The sequence below is a fragment of the Hyperolius riggenbachi genome, chromosome 2 (assembly GCF_040937935.1).
Source record: "Hyperolius riggenbachi isolate aHypRig1 chromosome 2, aHypRig1.pri, whole genome shotgun sequence".
Lineage (NCBI taxonomy): Eukaryota > Metazoa > Chordata > Amphibia > Anura > Hyperoliidae > Hyperolius > Hyperolius riggenbachi.
Genome location: NC_090647.1, coordinates 199875916 through 199891920, shown reverse-complemented (window position 1 = coordinate 199891920; position 16005 = coordinate 199875916). Strand labels below are relative to the sequence as shown.

General features: G+C 39.6%; 1 protein-coding gene across 8 annotated transcripts in view; it reads right to left on the bottom strand.

Moving 5' to 3' along the window:
* Positions 1–16005, bottom strand: part of NALCN (sodium leak channel, non-selective) — a 640650-nt gene that overhangs the window by 43860 nt on the left and 580785 nt on the right. For all 8 annotated transcript variants that reach the window (XM_068267982.1, XM_068267985.1, XM_068267987.1 and 5 more), the window contains 3 exons: positions 8329–8477; positions 4904–4997; positions 1065–1197 (listed from right to left, as the gene is read on the bottom strand). In XM_068267982.1, the coding sequence (XP_068124083.1) occupies positions 1065–1197; positions 4904–4997; positions 8329–8477 (376 nt within the window). The remainder of the gene's footprint in view (positions 1–1064; positions 1198–4903; positions 4998–8328; positions 8478–16005) is intronic.

Sequence of the window (16005 nt, the reverse complement as noted above, 5' to 3'; positions counted from 1 at the left end):
TTGTCATAAACCTCATTGCATCTTTTCTAAATACAGAGATTGCATAATTTTTGTGATTATAAAGTTACAATTTTTCTTTGATTTTACAAATTCTGTCAGGGTATGTAAACTTATCAGCACAAATGAATGCACTGTACATACTACTGTACTGATAATGACATTTTTATGAGGGTTGGTTTGCCCTTCAAGCAGAATGTTCGTAACAGACCTTGAGACCGCACAGTACTGCGCATTAAAGTGAGCCTGAGTTATCTAACAATAAGACACAGGTGGTAAGGCTGCCTACTAAGTAGCCTTACCACCCCGGCTCTGAAGAACTTCAAAAGGTCCCATAAGCAGCTGGACTCTCACTGAGGGAAGTCTAGCCATGCCTCTTCTAACCCTAGGTACTCTCTTGCCTCCTGACCTTCCAACCACCAGAGGTGAGACTATACAGCAGCTACCTGGAGTAAGGCTGACTGGTAAACAGTGCAGGAAATAATTGTATGCTTTGCTGCAACTAGAATCAATTAACTTAACTAAAGATGTATCAACTCAATAATACAGTACATACTAAAGCCTAATTCCCTTTCTAAACTATGCAGACTGAAAAAATCCCAAAGATTCTAAAATGGGAAATGAAAATCTGCATTGCTCTGAACTCAAAGTCACACATGCTCACCAAGATGCGCTATGATTCATTGAAATTAACATTCAACGGCGTTGAGGTAACAACTCTATCTCATGAATTATCTCTCCTTACTTATTTCTCACCTTGCGTATAAAGTAACGTTTCAACACTGTCTATGCAAACAATTCACCCACGATAAGTTGTTCCTGATTATATTAATTTTCTCTGTTGAAATTGGGATGTGAACCCGGAAGAGGAAGCCTGCGGGTTCTCTCTACTTTTATGCATACATGGCGTCTGCTCAGCGTCCCTTTAATAAACAAGGTTTCTTTAACCAGAAGTGCATGTAGAATTTTGCACTGGTTAAATTACCCTAACACTTTTCTCCTGAATGGGATTGTTTTACAATATTTATGTATAATGTTTTACATACCCTGTCGCACATCTTACTTACCAACCAAAAGGTTTAACATGATGTAGGCAATGATGACATAAAAAGAACAGAAATACATTAATGCACCAGCATAATTTCCGCAGTCAGTTTCCCAATATCGTGAGTCATCTGGAGTACAGAAAGGTGGTTGCACCTGAAAACAGAAAACCAATGTAAGTAAAACTGCTACTTTTATAGCTGTGTTTTCTTTTTTCAGGCTTTTTGTAATGGTTAATATTTTTTTTTGAAAAGTCAACCAAACCTTAATGACTTTAGAAAACAATAAAGTAAAGCTCTACTTTGGAGATGTCACTATATTCACAGTAGAATGTTAAAGTACATGTTCCTGGCCATGTGGTAATGCAGGGCAGGGATAACTTCTCCTTACAAATAGTGGCATGTGGTACAAAGTGATGTAAGATGCTGTGCCCACTAGTCTATATGACAAGCTACCAGCTCTAAAAGTCTAGCATTGAGTTGCTGAGTGTGGGGAATCGCTTCTGAATAGCTATACAGGAGTTTTTGGAATGAAACTAGTGTTGGACAGGGTGATGGCTCCACTTTCAGACTTCCCATCCCATGCATGGTTCTAAAACTGTGCCAGTCATCGGTGCTGACAACTAACAAGATAAAGGTCCTGATAACCTCTATAGACAAAGTTTCCCTCATGTGTAGAGGGAGCATTGGCTACTCCAGAGGCAGAGGGAACAGGGAAGGAGGAGGAAGAAAATGCAGCAGCAAGAAAAGGAACAGAATTAAGATAGCTTCTCTGCTCTTTGGACCAAATAAGCCCTCCACTTAACTGAGTGGTGGACCATAGTGTGGTTAATCATGTACCTAGTGCCCAGGTTGTTAATATTTCTGCACCATTTTAAAGTGGACTGTATAATTCACATTCATTTGTCTCTAATCACAAGTTGTAATTTGATCTCTCCCCTGTGTCACATGACTGCCATGGCAGAAATGGCAGATAAGCTCATTTGAAAGCACAGGCTGTTAACAATATGTCTTGTTCCATGAATCAGGAAGTAGAAACAGTGCAGATTTAATTTAGTATTTGTATCAGCTGTAACAAAGAAATGTTGTTTGTTTAAAGGTTATTATGCTGTTGCATATCTTTTTAGGGTAGAGAGCACGTTCTGAGTTCAGGTCCACTTTAAGCACTGATTCCAGAGAGGGAGATAACAAGCTTATTGTTGCGATCTGAGAGATCAAAGAATGCCCCGCTGGCAGGTGTTCTGAGAACAGACCATGCAGTGGGTCATAGCTGTACCTTTGCTGATTTGCTGATGTATGAAGACTGCTTGATGTGTGTCTCCCAGGACAGTGCAGCACAATACCTGATCTAATGTGCTGCAACTAAAAATATAGTAGAATGATCCCCACAGGAAGCACAAATCTACAATTATGATAATGAATATTCAAACATAGTTAAGGTTGTAAAATGTAAAAAAGCTGCAGTGCTGCTCAATTCCTGGAGTAATATGTTGCAATGGACCCACAGACAGCGCTAAGCAATGACAATAATGGGCTTGAGTCACAAAACGGTGTTAACTGTTAGCACGCTGTGAAAAGTGTTTTGCGCGATAATTTTTCATGCATTAACGGTCGCATTCACGCAATAAATTTGCGTTATTGTGTGAAATTCGTGAATTTTTGCGTGCGATAACCGTTATCACGTGATTTTTTTGCGCATGAAAGCCGGTTTTCAAAAATGCAATAAAGCGCAAGAAACGCCGTGCTAACAGTCGTGCTAACAGTTAGCACTGTTTTGTGAATCAAGCCCAATTAGTGGTTTACAACATATACCAGAATAAAAGAAGAACAACACAACATGCTACCTGTACTAAAGTTTCGTACATACTTTATACCTCTGTCACCCTTAAAGGCATATTTAAACAAAATAAACGCTACTTACCGTGTGCTTCCTCCAGCCCCAAGCTCCCAGCATGTCCCTTGCCGCACCTCTGCCGTCAGCCGGTTGCCGCAGCTCAGTCCCGGTCCCCGGCGATGACGTCAGAGCGACCTGCGCAGTCCGCTCCGGCCCTTGTGGCGGTGATTGACAGCACCGCTCGCGCAGGCGCAGTACAGAGCGACCTCCAGGTCGCTCTGACGTCATCGCCGGGGACCGGGATGGAGCTGCGGCGAATGGCTGACGGCAGAGGGGCGGCGAGGGACATGCTGGGAGCTTGGGCTGGAGGAAGCCCCCGGTAAGTAGCGTTTATTTTGTTAAAATATGCCTGATGACTCCTTTAAGCAATGGTTTTAGAAATGTGTGTTGTGTGGACATGTTTTGTTCTATGGAGAGGGGACAATAGGAAAAAGGACAGTGAATGAGCAAATGGCGTCCTGCAGCACAGGTTAAAAAGAAATAAAAATGCATTCATTTGTCACGTGTTGTTTAGCAATCAGCATATATATATATACACAGTATATATATATATATATATATATATATATATATATATATATATATATATATATATATTATACACAGTATATATATATATATATATATATATATATATATATATATATATATATATATATTTTTTTTTTTTAAACATTCCTTCAAGCTTTTAACTAAATATAAACACTTATTCAAGTTTTTTTATATCTGATTTATCATTTTTGGAATCGCCAAACTTATTATAATGCATTGACTATGACAACTTCAAATACCACCTGAGCCCATCTAAAGTACTCCCTGGGGTACATGTACCGTGAGTTGAGAACCTAGGATCTAAACAACATCATGAGGCAGCTGTATGCACACTAGTATCTCGGCGAAGGTGGCCCAAAATGATTGTCTTAACTTAGCAATATGTAGTACAGTATATATAAAAGGCTTAGGTTTTGACCCTGCTTGTGCTAAGTTCTAATATTCTTCTTTCCTCCCCCAAAACCATATTACTTAAAGTGGATCCGAGATAAGCTTTTACTCATTGCATAATTGTGTCCCTTTCCTATAGTTTTTAGGGCATTCCTCAAGCCAAATACTTTTTTGTTTTTGTTTTATTACTTTAATTCCCTATAAACTAAACAAGCCTTGCCCACAGTTTTCAGAGTGCCAACAGACAACAGCAAGTGCTTACAGGAGCTCAGTCTGGGCAGGAAGAGAAGGAGGTGTTACTAGCCATTGATTTCAAAGGCAGAGGGGAGGAGGGAGAAGGAGAGGGGACTGAAGAAAGCTGATAGCATCTCCAGCCCTTAGCCTGTGACAATATGACAAAAAAGAACATGGCTGCCCTCATTGTATCACAGGAATAAATAATCATACACGTTTTAAAGTTTTGCAGCAAGATATGCTGTGTAAACTATCTAAACTTTAGATAAGATATATAGACAAGTTACTTGTTATAGTTAGTTTTTCTCGGATCTCGGATCCGCTTTAACTACCTCCTCGGCACAACAGTCACTGATGCAATGTCTTACAGTATATACATTTACATTAGTGTAAGTCAGCTTCTAAATGTAGCTGATTAGCTTTTGAACTGCCTACAAGATACAGTTTAAAGTTTCAGTGTTTGGTATAACACAGAATTGCCTATTAGTTGCATTGTGCTATGCCAGCAAATTATGTTTTTCTTAATTTAACATGTATCACGTTACATGGCCCATTAAAGTGTGTTTATATCTCCACAGTCTGTCCATGATTAAAATACAAAGTAGAAACACCCTATCTAGATTAACAGTTAATGAGCTACACCAAGACATCATTACACGATTGTTTAATCTAACCACATATTTACTTTTCTATGCACGTCTAATAGACTTTCACAGAGCTGGAGAAAAAGTACAATCATATTTCCCTTGGCATTAAGACTGTGCTGTTTCTTATCTTGTTATTTTCCACTCACCATACAGTCATGCATTATTTTATTCCAGTCTTCACCAGTTACTATTCTGAACAGCACCGTTATAGCCTTCCCTGCTGTGGAGAAGTTGGCATGCCTAAGATGGAAATAGTAGTCAATTAAAAAAAGCAATCACTAAATACATTATGTCTTCTGAGTGATAGACGCACTCATTGTTACAGATGCTGATCGTTACCTAGAACTGTTTTTCTTAAAGCACATTCTGAATCCACATTAAAACCATACTCCAGGGAGCCTGATTGGAAATACATTGACGGCAACTGGGACTCCAGAATATTATGTACATTTACTGTTCATATTTCTTTGAAATAAACCTACATTTAGCCACTTAAAGGATACCTTAATCTTAAATCAATCCAGTAATTGATGCTGTGTGTGCGTGTGCACACCTTACCGCACCTCCTGTGGCCCGGCATCTGCCTCATTTACATGTAAAGCTGTTCAGTCCAAAGCCCTGGTCGGCGGGGTCGGTGCAGGAGCAGTATGTCTGCGGGAGTACGTGTGCATTCCTGCAGGAAGAAGTAGCCAGCGCGAGCGGTCAAAAGGTGCCCAAGTGGGCATACTGCACATGCGTGCATAGTATTGACAGGTCAAAGGGCATGCGTGTCGGCTAAGCCGGACCACGGGAAGTGTGGTAAGCCAATGTGCACCTTCCCACTAACAAACAGGGAGTTAATTACAGAATTGTTTTGAGACTAAGGTATCCTTTAAGGGTCAATTAATGAAACACAGTAAGTATTTTGACACAATTGAAGGTCTAATTCTTCTGCAACACCCTACAATTACATTTAAAACCATTTTTCAACACTTTTTCAAATGGCCCCATGTTTGTTATAACTGTTTACTATTATTTTTCCACTCCAAAATCCTCACTCGAGATGGTCAGTGAGACACTAATAATTCTGTTTTGCATGCAATGTTAATGCAAATTGTATGCAGGTTGGAACTGGGCAATAAAAATGCACACGAAGTGGGTTTGATTGGCTCATTAGCATCTCAATGACCCTAACCCACCACTTCAAATCTAATGCATGCCAAAAAGCAAAAAACCTGCTGAAATGACTTTATATTTGCACGAAAAGTGGTAATTATTACACTTAAAGAACCACTTATTGTTCTGCAACTATGCTAGGTGACATAGGCAGACTTGCGGACCTGCCACGCATGTGCAGTAGACCAAGACTGGATCCGACTGAGCCAGTTTCCAGGGCTGATCATGGCTGAATGGCAGACCGAAGGAGGACAGCGTGGGACTCACATGTGATTATGCTGCTGGAGGAAGCCACGGGTGAGTATCAAATCTTCTTTTTAAGACAGCTCTGGTTTACTTTAAAGAGAACCTGTACTGAGTAAAATTATTTAAAATAAACACATGAGGTAACTTCAAATGAACAATACATAGTTACCTTACCATCAGTTCCTCTTAGAAGCTCACCATTTTCTTCTGACAATGATCCCTTCCAGTTCTGACAACATTTTGTCAGAACTGAAATATATCAGTTGCTGTCAGTTACAGCTGAGAGGAGAACTGATGTGTCCATGTTTCCCTATGGCTCAAGTGGGCAATGTTACAGTTTAACTGTGTGCTGACCAGAAAGCTGTTATGGTGTAATGGGCCTTTTTTAAAATGCAGGATGGAGAATTCCCTTGATCACAGTGGACAAACAGGACGCAGGAGAGGAAAAAGAGATTGAGGAGTAGACTACACGGGAGGTAAGTATGACTTGTGTATGTTTATTTTGACTTTTAATTTTCAGTTCAGGTTTTCTTTAAGTGGCTTGCATGTTTAACTTACAGCACTAAGGCCCCAGGTTTAAACACTAATTAGGACATAGTCTGCATGGAGTTTGTATACTTTCCACAGGTTTCCTTTGGACATTCCACTTTCCAAAAACATTCTGGTAGGTTAACTGGCCACATATGAGTCACATATACTGTAAATACTCAATTCTGGGCAACTGTGATGGCAGAGGTTCATTTTGAGTGATTGTGAATGCAAGGGGTTAACATCTTCACTAGCCCCGCCCTTACACACTCCTGGGAGTTCTGGTTCACCATGAGCTTGCTGAGCAATCAGTAACTCTAGTTTTTATACAATTGACATTCAGTTGTAAAATAAATTGATATCCCTGTAAGTTAAAGCCATCTGATTCCCCAATTCTAAAGTAAAATCCAGCCAGTAAACCTTCCTTTCTGGAGCTATGCACACACACAAGATTTTTGTTTTTGAAAATAATTTTTGGGGGGTGGACATAGGTGGAGAATCTGGCATGAGTACAGGTGTCCCACAATGTAATTAGTGATCCCCTGTGGTCAATCACTGTTGCACAGCCACTAATGCTATCTCCCATAGCAGCATACCTTCTGCTTGTTTACTCCCCTCCACTCTCCATAGAAAAGGACAGGCAGGTTGTCCATACAGCAATCGTTCCCAAACTGTCACCAAAAATCATCATCATCTTGGGAAACAATAATTGTGTTTGCCTACATAGCTCACACTTTCTATTTGCATGTAAATCAATTTACCAGTAGGTAGAAAAATTGTATTTATAATACTTTACATAAATAAAACAAGTAGGGAGTTTCTCTCTGAATACCTGTTTTCTAAAGTGGGAGCCCTACAGCTGAAAAAGCAACAATCTTCTTGGAAGGTGAGCAGGAAAGCTAAGGTTGCTTTTAAACTCTGTGCTCTAGTTAGTTTACTGCAATCACCAATAACCTTTTGCTAGTCTGAAAAAGTATGCTGTTTTCATGGACGTTTAGATAAAGAAGAAATGTTTATAGACGATGGCATGGGGTGGAATGTTGTGTTTTTCTACTGTGAGTAGATAATGAACCTAGGTATGTGACAGATGACCATTGTAAGACTACTGCTGAGTAAAAAGATTGAATGGGCAGGTTTGAGAGCCTTAATCACTATTATATCATCCTCCATCACTAAAAAAACAACACCGCCTCCGCTATCCTTTCAGTCAAAAGCATACTTAACCCAGAAACGAATGCATGGTAACAACCTGCCAATACACATCTTTGCTTTTTATGCTTGGCCACCCTTGTAGGTTTATGGAAATAATATGTGTTATTCTTTTTGTGTCTGTGCAGAAATTAAAAGCGATAATAGATTGAAAGTGGTTAAATGTTTGCACACTGCGATGACAGCTTATTTGTTTGAGAGCACATTTGCCAAAAGATTATGGTTTTGTGAAATTACAGTAAGAAGAATTTTAATTATTAACCATATACAGAATGGATTCTATATCCGGTATTATGGTTACAAAGGAAAAATACAGTTTATTGTGTAGTTGGTATGCTTTTCAGATTATATCCTCATCAGCAACAATTAGTGTGGTGTGCTGCTTACTTTCTAGCTGAAATGTTCGGTGACTGCATGTATACTTTATACTTACCTGTTGATGTTTTCTCCATATTTCACTGTTCCAAAAAGGACAACTCCAGCAAAAGCATAGCATAAAAGCAATAGAAACATGCCCACGATAATGAAGAAACTCTTGTACATGCTGACTACAACGGTCAGCAATAGCATCTTCAGTGTGACCTAGAAACAGGAAATACATTAGATATGGAAAATTATTATTATTATTTTTTTTTCAAATTCTTTATTTATTGAAAAAAATTTGCTTTTTTTCCAACATACTGTACAGTTTCCACTTTCATTCCATATCTATCAAATACCATTAAACAAAGGGGGAAGAAGTCACATTCAATACAGTTGTCAAATGAGTCTTATATACCATCTGATACTCGATTCAGGAGTCAAACCTCTGAACAGCAAAAAGTATCAGATAGGTTCCAAATTCTTATTATACATCAAACATCTAACTACCTTAAAAACATAATCCCGTCACTTTTCCTCATTGTTGTATAGACTATTTTCTCCTACAGAGTTAGAGCTCGTTCACACTGGCGACAAAACCACAATCGTGTCTACGCCCACGGCTCATCAAATAAAGTCCCATGTCCCACTCAAATTCGTGCTAGTGGCCTCCGATCAATAAAACGAGGACCACAGCATGGTTGACTCCAAAACAGCACATACAGCGTGCCCGATCGCAGTTGCAAACGCCCCAGCAGGGGTGCATCCAGATGGATATACCAATATCATTGCTCCGCTGGACACCATTGACCAGAAACGTGCAGCAAAAAAAGCGCCAAGTGTGAACCAGCCCCGGTCCCTAATAATACCCTGTATCTCTTGCATTTTTAGTTAATCCCTCTCCCCTTTGAACATACCAATGACACAAACATTCACAACTCCCATCAACTCATACACGTTCTCAATCAGTCAACGACAAAGACAAGACAATGCACTAATAGAACCTATGTCTCCATCCCTTGCTCAAACCCCCAAATCCAATTGCATCCTCACAGGTATGTCATTATAACAAATCAAAGAAAGTTACTCTTCCATCTCAGTCCGGCAATCATCTATTCAATCAGCCACTGATTACATGAATATATTCTTCTTCAGTTAAGGTGAATTCAAATTATTCAAGTCATAGAAAGCCATTTGCAAGCTTATCACCCAGCAAGGCATTGTACTTCTTGTTTTCTTTGAAGTCCAGTTTTATACAGCATTAAAATTGATTATGTCACATATACCACATTCCTACATTAAAACCTAAATTATACTACTGCATTTAGAACATGTAAAAAACATATTACTTTTTATTAGGGATGGTCAGTGAGATGCAAATAATTCACAGTTGATGCAAGATTCTGCAAATTATGAATGCAAATTTAAGCAGTTTGAAAATGGACCAATCGAAACCTGTCAATGTGGTCAATTTTCAAGCAGCATAAATTTGCATACATTTGCATAACCCTGATCATTCTGCCAATGTGGGACTTAACCCTCCTGGCGGTATATTAAAAACCGCCAGGGGGCAGCGCAGCCATTTTTGTGATTTTTTTTTTAAAATCATGTAGCGAGCCTAGGGCTCGCTACATGATAGCAGCTGCTCAGCGGCATCCCTGCAGCCCCGCCGATCGCCTCCGGCGATAGGCGATCAGGAAATCCAAATCCAAAGAACGGGATTTCCTGGAGGGCTTCCCCCGTCGCCATGGCAACGGGGCGGGATGACGTCACCGACGTCATGGACACCGTGACGTCTAAGGGAGTCCCGATCCAACCCTTGCCGCTGCCTGGCGCTGATAGGCCAGGCAGCGCAGGGGTCTAGGGGGGGGGGCTGTGTTGCGACGCGGATAGCGGCGATCGAGCGCGGGGCGGCGGCGATCGAAGTGCTGACGCAGCTAGCAAAGTGCTAGCTGCGTTCAGCAAAAAAAAAATTATTCAAATCGGCCCAGCAGGGCCTGAGAAAACCTCCTGCGCGGCTTACCCCGAACTATGTTCGGGGTTACCGCCAGGAAGGTTAATTGGTCCATTTTCAAGCTGCATAAATTTGAAGACATTTGCATAATCCTGGAAAAACTAAGGTATTTGCATCTCATTGACCATCCCTACTTTTTACCTTTCAGAAACAGGGATTTATACTGTAATTTGTTACACAAACAAGATTATAAATTATAACCAATGTAAATGATTCTCCACCTGAGCCCACATTATTATGTAAGAGATCCGATAACCAGATGATCATGCCTTGGCTTTAATTGTCTTAATTAATTTTGTGATAAGTCAATAAAGTATTTCTTGGCTACATTAAGCAGTTGTTCTAGTGTAATAATTTTTCTTTTTTGTTTATGTGGTTAATTAACTCGTTGTGACCCATGCAGGCTAATATAGCCAGGGTGACTGAGTCAACCTGCATAGGGCTCCCCCATACTAGCCATACATGATATGGGGGCTCTGTAAGAGAGTGGTGACAAAGCCTCCACCTCTCCCACAGACTCCTTGTCCATAATAAGCTCTTCCCTCTGATGCCCAGGAGCAGGTTTGGATGCATATGTCCTGGGGGCTTAGTTTGGAATATGGGAGCCCCCATTAATAAGGGGACCCTCAGATATCATACCACTTCAAGGTTAATAGATATAGAGGGTCACTTTTGAACATATACCTATTTAGGGTTAAAAATAGAATAATAAACTTTATTAGGGGGGAAAAATATTCTTCTGTATTCTTCACTTCTTTCTTTCTTTCTTTCTTTCTTTCTTTCTTTCTTTCTTTCTTTCTTTCTTTTCCTTTACATTTTTATTGAGGTGTCCTCCCCAATGATTTCCATCGCTGGCCGCCACTCTAGTGACCACACGTCAGTTCTGTCGTGATTTTACTACCAAGCAATAATGTGGTTTGGCCCTGCACACATTGATGCTGTATTGTTCAATGTTAAATTGTGAATTTGAATCAGGAATCAAAAATACTAAAATGAGAAGGCATGGAAGACTTCCTAAATATAGACAGTTGCCAAAGAAAAAGATTGTACTGCAGGCTGTCTGAGCATGATGGGAGTGTAACGCTCTCTACTATATAACATTACCAGTATCAGCTGGAAGCCAGGAAGACATTCCATGATGTATTTTTCATCTGCAGCTCATCCTTTATCATCCTTTAGTTCTCAAGGAGAAAGAAGGTGAAGCAAAGGTTGCTGAAGTGATGTTTTTAATTAATTCATATGAAACTAAAATAAATTACGCATAAAAGGCATTTTATGTGTAATATTAAACAACCCCAAAACACAATTAAAACGCAAACAGTATGTCTGCAAATTGACAAGCTAAATGGCATGATGACAAGTGACCATGAAAAAGCCATTTTATGCTCTATTTAGAGATAAAAGTAAATTGTGGGTAGTTATTTTTCTCTCAGCATGTCTATTTAACAGAGACATGATTTGGAGGAATACATTTTCACGCAAGACTTATTGAAAAGATTTTCCTTAAACTACAGCAAGAAAATCTAGTTACGCTGCAAGATAAAATAAGCCTTTGAAGTGAGCTGTTTTCAAAGGAATACAGTGAATAAAATGACAGTATAATTTACAAACATTACTAGGTGGAAGCATCTATTTGTAATGATGTCACAGAGACCATTGACACCTTCTATCTCTCTCTCTCTCTCTCTCTCTCTCTCTCTCTCTCTCTCTCTCTCTCTCTCTATATATATATATATATATAGTGTGTGTCCGTCCATAGTGGGTTAATATTTCTGCATATAAAATCATTTCATACATACAGTATTTTATTCATTGGACAGCACATATTCAAACATCTTAAGGCTAATTCACGCTCGGAGCACCGCCAGCCAGCGATCGGCTCGCGATTGTGATTTTAATGAAAAGTCTCGCAAATCTTGCGCACTTTGCGCTTGTGATTCCCATTCAACAGAATGAGAATCACAGCACAATCGATCCCAAAAATGCTGCATACAGCGCGTTTGCGATTAATCAAAATCGCAACCGCTGCAGTGGGAATGTATCCATAGGGATAAATTGTAGCAGCGCTTTGCTGATCGCTGGCGATAAGCAAAGCATAGAAGAATCACCCCAATGTGAACCAGCTCTTAGACATTACATTTCTTTTCTGCTGAAATTGACATTGTTCTCCTGTAGATATATCCAAAATTAACCCGTCAATAATAGCTCAACTATCTGAAACATTTAAGATACCTAACATACTTGTTCCAACCAAAAATGTATCCTCTAATAACAGATAAACAGAATACTGTATATAAAGTGATACAGCAAATGAACAGAAATAGGTTCCCGGAATGTCTATATAATAGTGTGTTATAATTAAACACAGAGTATATTATCCAGAGGTGCATATGGGGTTCCATGCAGAGTCCAGCTTATAAAAATAAAACCAAAGATGATACCTCAAAATAATACAGCCCTTTTGTTGTGCAGTCAGAAATGCATACGCAACATGGAATTTTTTTACTTTTCCAACATGTTTAAAAACTTCCATTTTTGTCACACTAAAGGGATCATCTATTGGATAAGGTTTCCCTGTCCCAAACAATACATATGGAGATCTAAGATTGGGCTATGCAAAAAAAAAAATGGTTGTCAAAATACTAATTAGGTCACTTTCATAATAAAACTATTTTATTGTAATCACTAATGCCCAAAATAGCAGTACATTTACTGATATTCTACTCTTTTTCAGAGCTAATTACATTAGTACAGTATTGGTAAATGATATGGATATTTTATTACAGCAAATCCTATCCCTTTTCTCACACAGAACCCTCCCTCTATCATTGCCTAACCCTCCCCCCACCAATGTCTAACCTTAACCACCCACCCGACTGCTGACCTTAACCACCACCCCCCCACATCTAACCTTAACCATTCCCCCTTGACACCCCTTAATGCCTAACCTTAACCAACCCCCCATGCCTAGCCTTAACCGTTCCCCTTGAGGCCTTACATTAACCATCTCCCCCACGTCTAACCTCAACCATCCCCCCTGGATGCCTAACCTTAAACACCCCTCACACCTATCCTTAACCACCCCTTCCAGACACCTTACCTTAAAACCCCACTCTTGACGCCAAACCTTGACCATGTTTTGTAGCAGATACTATTTTATATCGGAAAATATAAACCATGTTTCATAGTGAATAATGTTTTTCAGAGTAAAAATAAAGTTGCACTCATATTTCTAGTGTGGCACCTTGTAGCTGCTATTTTATATTCAAGTCCATGGGCGCGCCCAAATTGTGCATTTGACGCATGCCAAATTTTCCAGTTCGCCTAAGAGACCCCTTAAAAAGAGGTTATCGGAGTATTTTTTTTTTCAAATACTTTATTTTAGCCATCAGATGTACAGAATAACAATAGCACATTTCACAGAACAGGTACATACTTCTAGATGTGAGTAATAGCATAGATAATAATTGCATTCAGACCGGTAGAATAGAATACAAACACATACAGGATCTTCTCAAAAAATTAGCATATTGTGATAAAGTTCATTATTTTCTGTAATGTACTGATAAACATTAGACTTTCATATATTTTAGATTCAAATACACACAACTGAAGTAGTTCAAGCCTTTTATTGTTTTAATATTGATGATTTTGGCATACAGCTCATGAAAACCCAAAATTCCTATCTCTAAAAATTAGCATATTTCATCCAACCAATAAAATAAAAGTGTTTTTAAAACAAAAAAAGTCAACCTTCAAATAATTATGTTCAGTTATGCACTCAATACTTGGTCGGGAATCCTTTTGCAGAAATGACTGCTTCAATGCGGCGTGGCATGGAGGCAATCAGCCTGTGGCACTGCTCAGGTGTTATGGAGGCCCAGGATGCTTCGATAGCGGCCTTAAGCTCATCCAGAATGTTGGGTCTTGCATCTCTCAACTTTCTCTTCACAATATCCCACAGATTCTCTATGGGGTTCAGGTCGGGAGAGTTGGCAGGCCAATTGAGCACAGTAATACCATGGTCAGTAAACCATTTACCAGTGGTTTTGGCACTGTGAGCAGGTGCCAGGTCGTGCTGAAAAATGAAATCTTCATCTCCATAAAGCTTTTCAGCAGATGGAAGCATGAAGTACTCAAAACTCTCCTGATAGCTAGCTGCATTGACCCTGCCCTTGATAAAACACAGTGGAACAACACCAGCAGCTGACATGGCACCCCAGACCATCACTGACTGTGGGTACTTGACACCGGACTTCAGGCATTTTGGCATTTCCCTCTCCCCAGTCTTCCTCCAGACTCTGGCACCTTGATTTCCGAATGACATGCAAAAGTTGCTTTCATTCGAAAAAAAAGTACTTTGGACCACTGAGCAACAGTCCAGTGCTGCTTCTCTGTAGCCCAGGTCAGGCACTTCTGCCGCTGTTTCTCTTTCAAAAGTGGGTTCATGCTTCCATCTGCTGAAAAGCTTTATGGAGATGAAGATTTCATTTTTCAGCACGACCTGGCATCTGCTCACAGTGCCAAAACCACTGGTAAATGGTTTACTGACCATGGTATTACTGTGCTCAATTGGCCTGCCAACTCTCCCGACCTGAATCCCATAGAGAATCTGTGGGATATTGTGAAGAGAAGGTTGAGAGATGCAAGACCCAACACTCTGGATGAGCTTAAGGCCGCTATCGAAGCATCCTGGGCCTCCATAACACCTGAGCAGTGCCACAGGCTGATTGCCTCCATGCCACGCCGCATTGAAGCAGTCATTTCTGCAAAAGGATTCCCGATCAAGTATTGAGTGCATAACTGAACATAATTATTTGGAGGTTGACTTTTTTTGTTTTAAAAACACTTTTCATTCATTGGTCGGATGAAATATGCTAATTTTTTGAGATAGGAAATTTGGGTTTTCATGAGCTGTTTGCCAAAATCATCAATATTAAAACAATAAAAGGCGTGAACTACTTCAGTTGTGTGTATTTGAATCTAAAATATATGAAAGTCTAATGTTTATCAGTACATTACAGCAAATAATGAACTTTATCACAATATGCTAATTTTTTGAGAAGATCCTGTATAAGAATAACGTCTTGTCTCATATATCTGTGAGTGGATAGATAGCTCCGTGAGGCAAATCCTTATTGAGGCCTAGTATTGTGTAGATACTGGTAGCCATCTATAGCTTAGAAAGTGTAAAAGGCAATTATTATCAAGAGGTGAGTATCTATACCAAGGTGCCATCATTTAGCTAAAATCAAGATATTTTCGATAGATTAGATTAAGTATAACCATCTAGAACTAGGGGTCCAGAAGGTCAGTCTAAGAGAGTATACCTGCCTGTCTCACAGCAGTAATAGTATTCGATCAATGTGATGGGTCATCATCTTTAGTACGCTTAAAGTTCCGAGTCTAGCATTTGTTTGAACTCGTCAGAGAACCTGTATATCTGCCAGATTCTCCAGATGTTGTTAAATTTCTCAGATCTCCCTTGAATAGAATACACTGTGCTCTCTAGATCATACGTCAGGTCCAGCTCCTTAGCTAGGTCAGATAGGGTAGGTAGTTTATTGGTTCCCCATTTTCTCACAATCAGAGTTTTAGCTGCATTCAATATATGCCTAACCACTGAGTTTTTGTAAGACTTCATTCTCCAGTCATTTAGGTTAAATAGGTAGAATTGGGGGGTGAATGGCGTTTCCCTGTTGGTCATTTCTTTAATTAGGTTTTCAATTGTTTGCC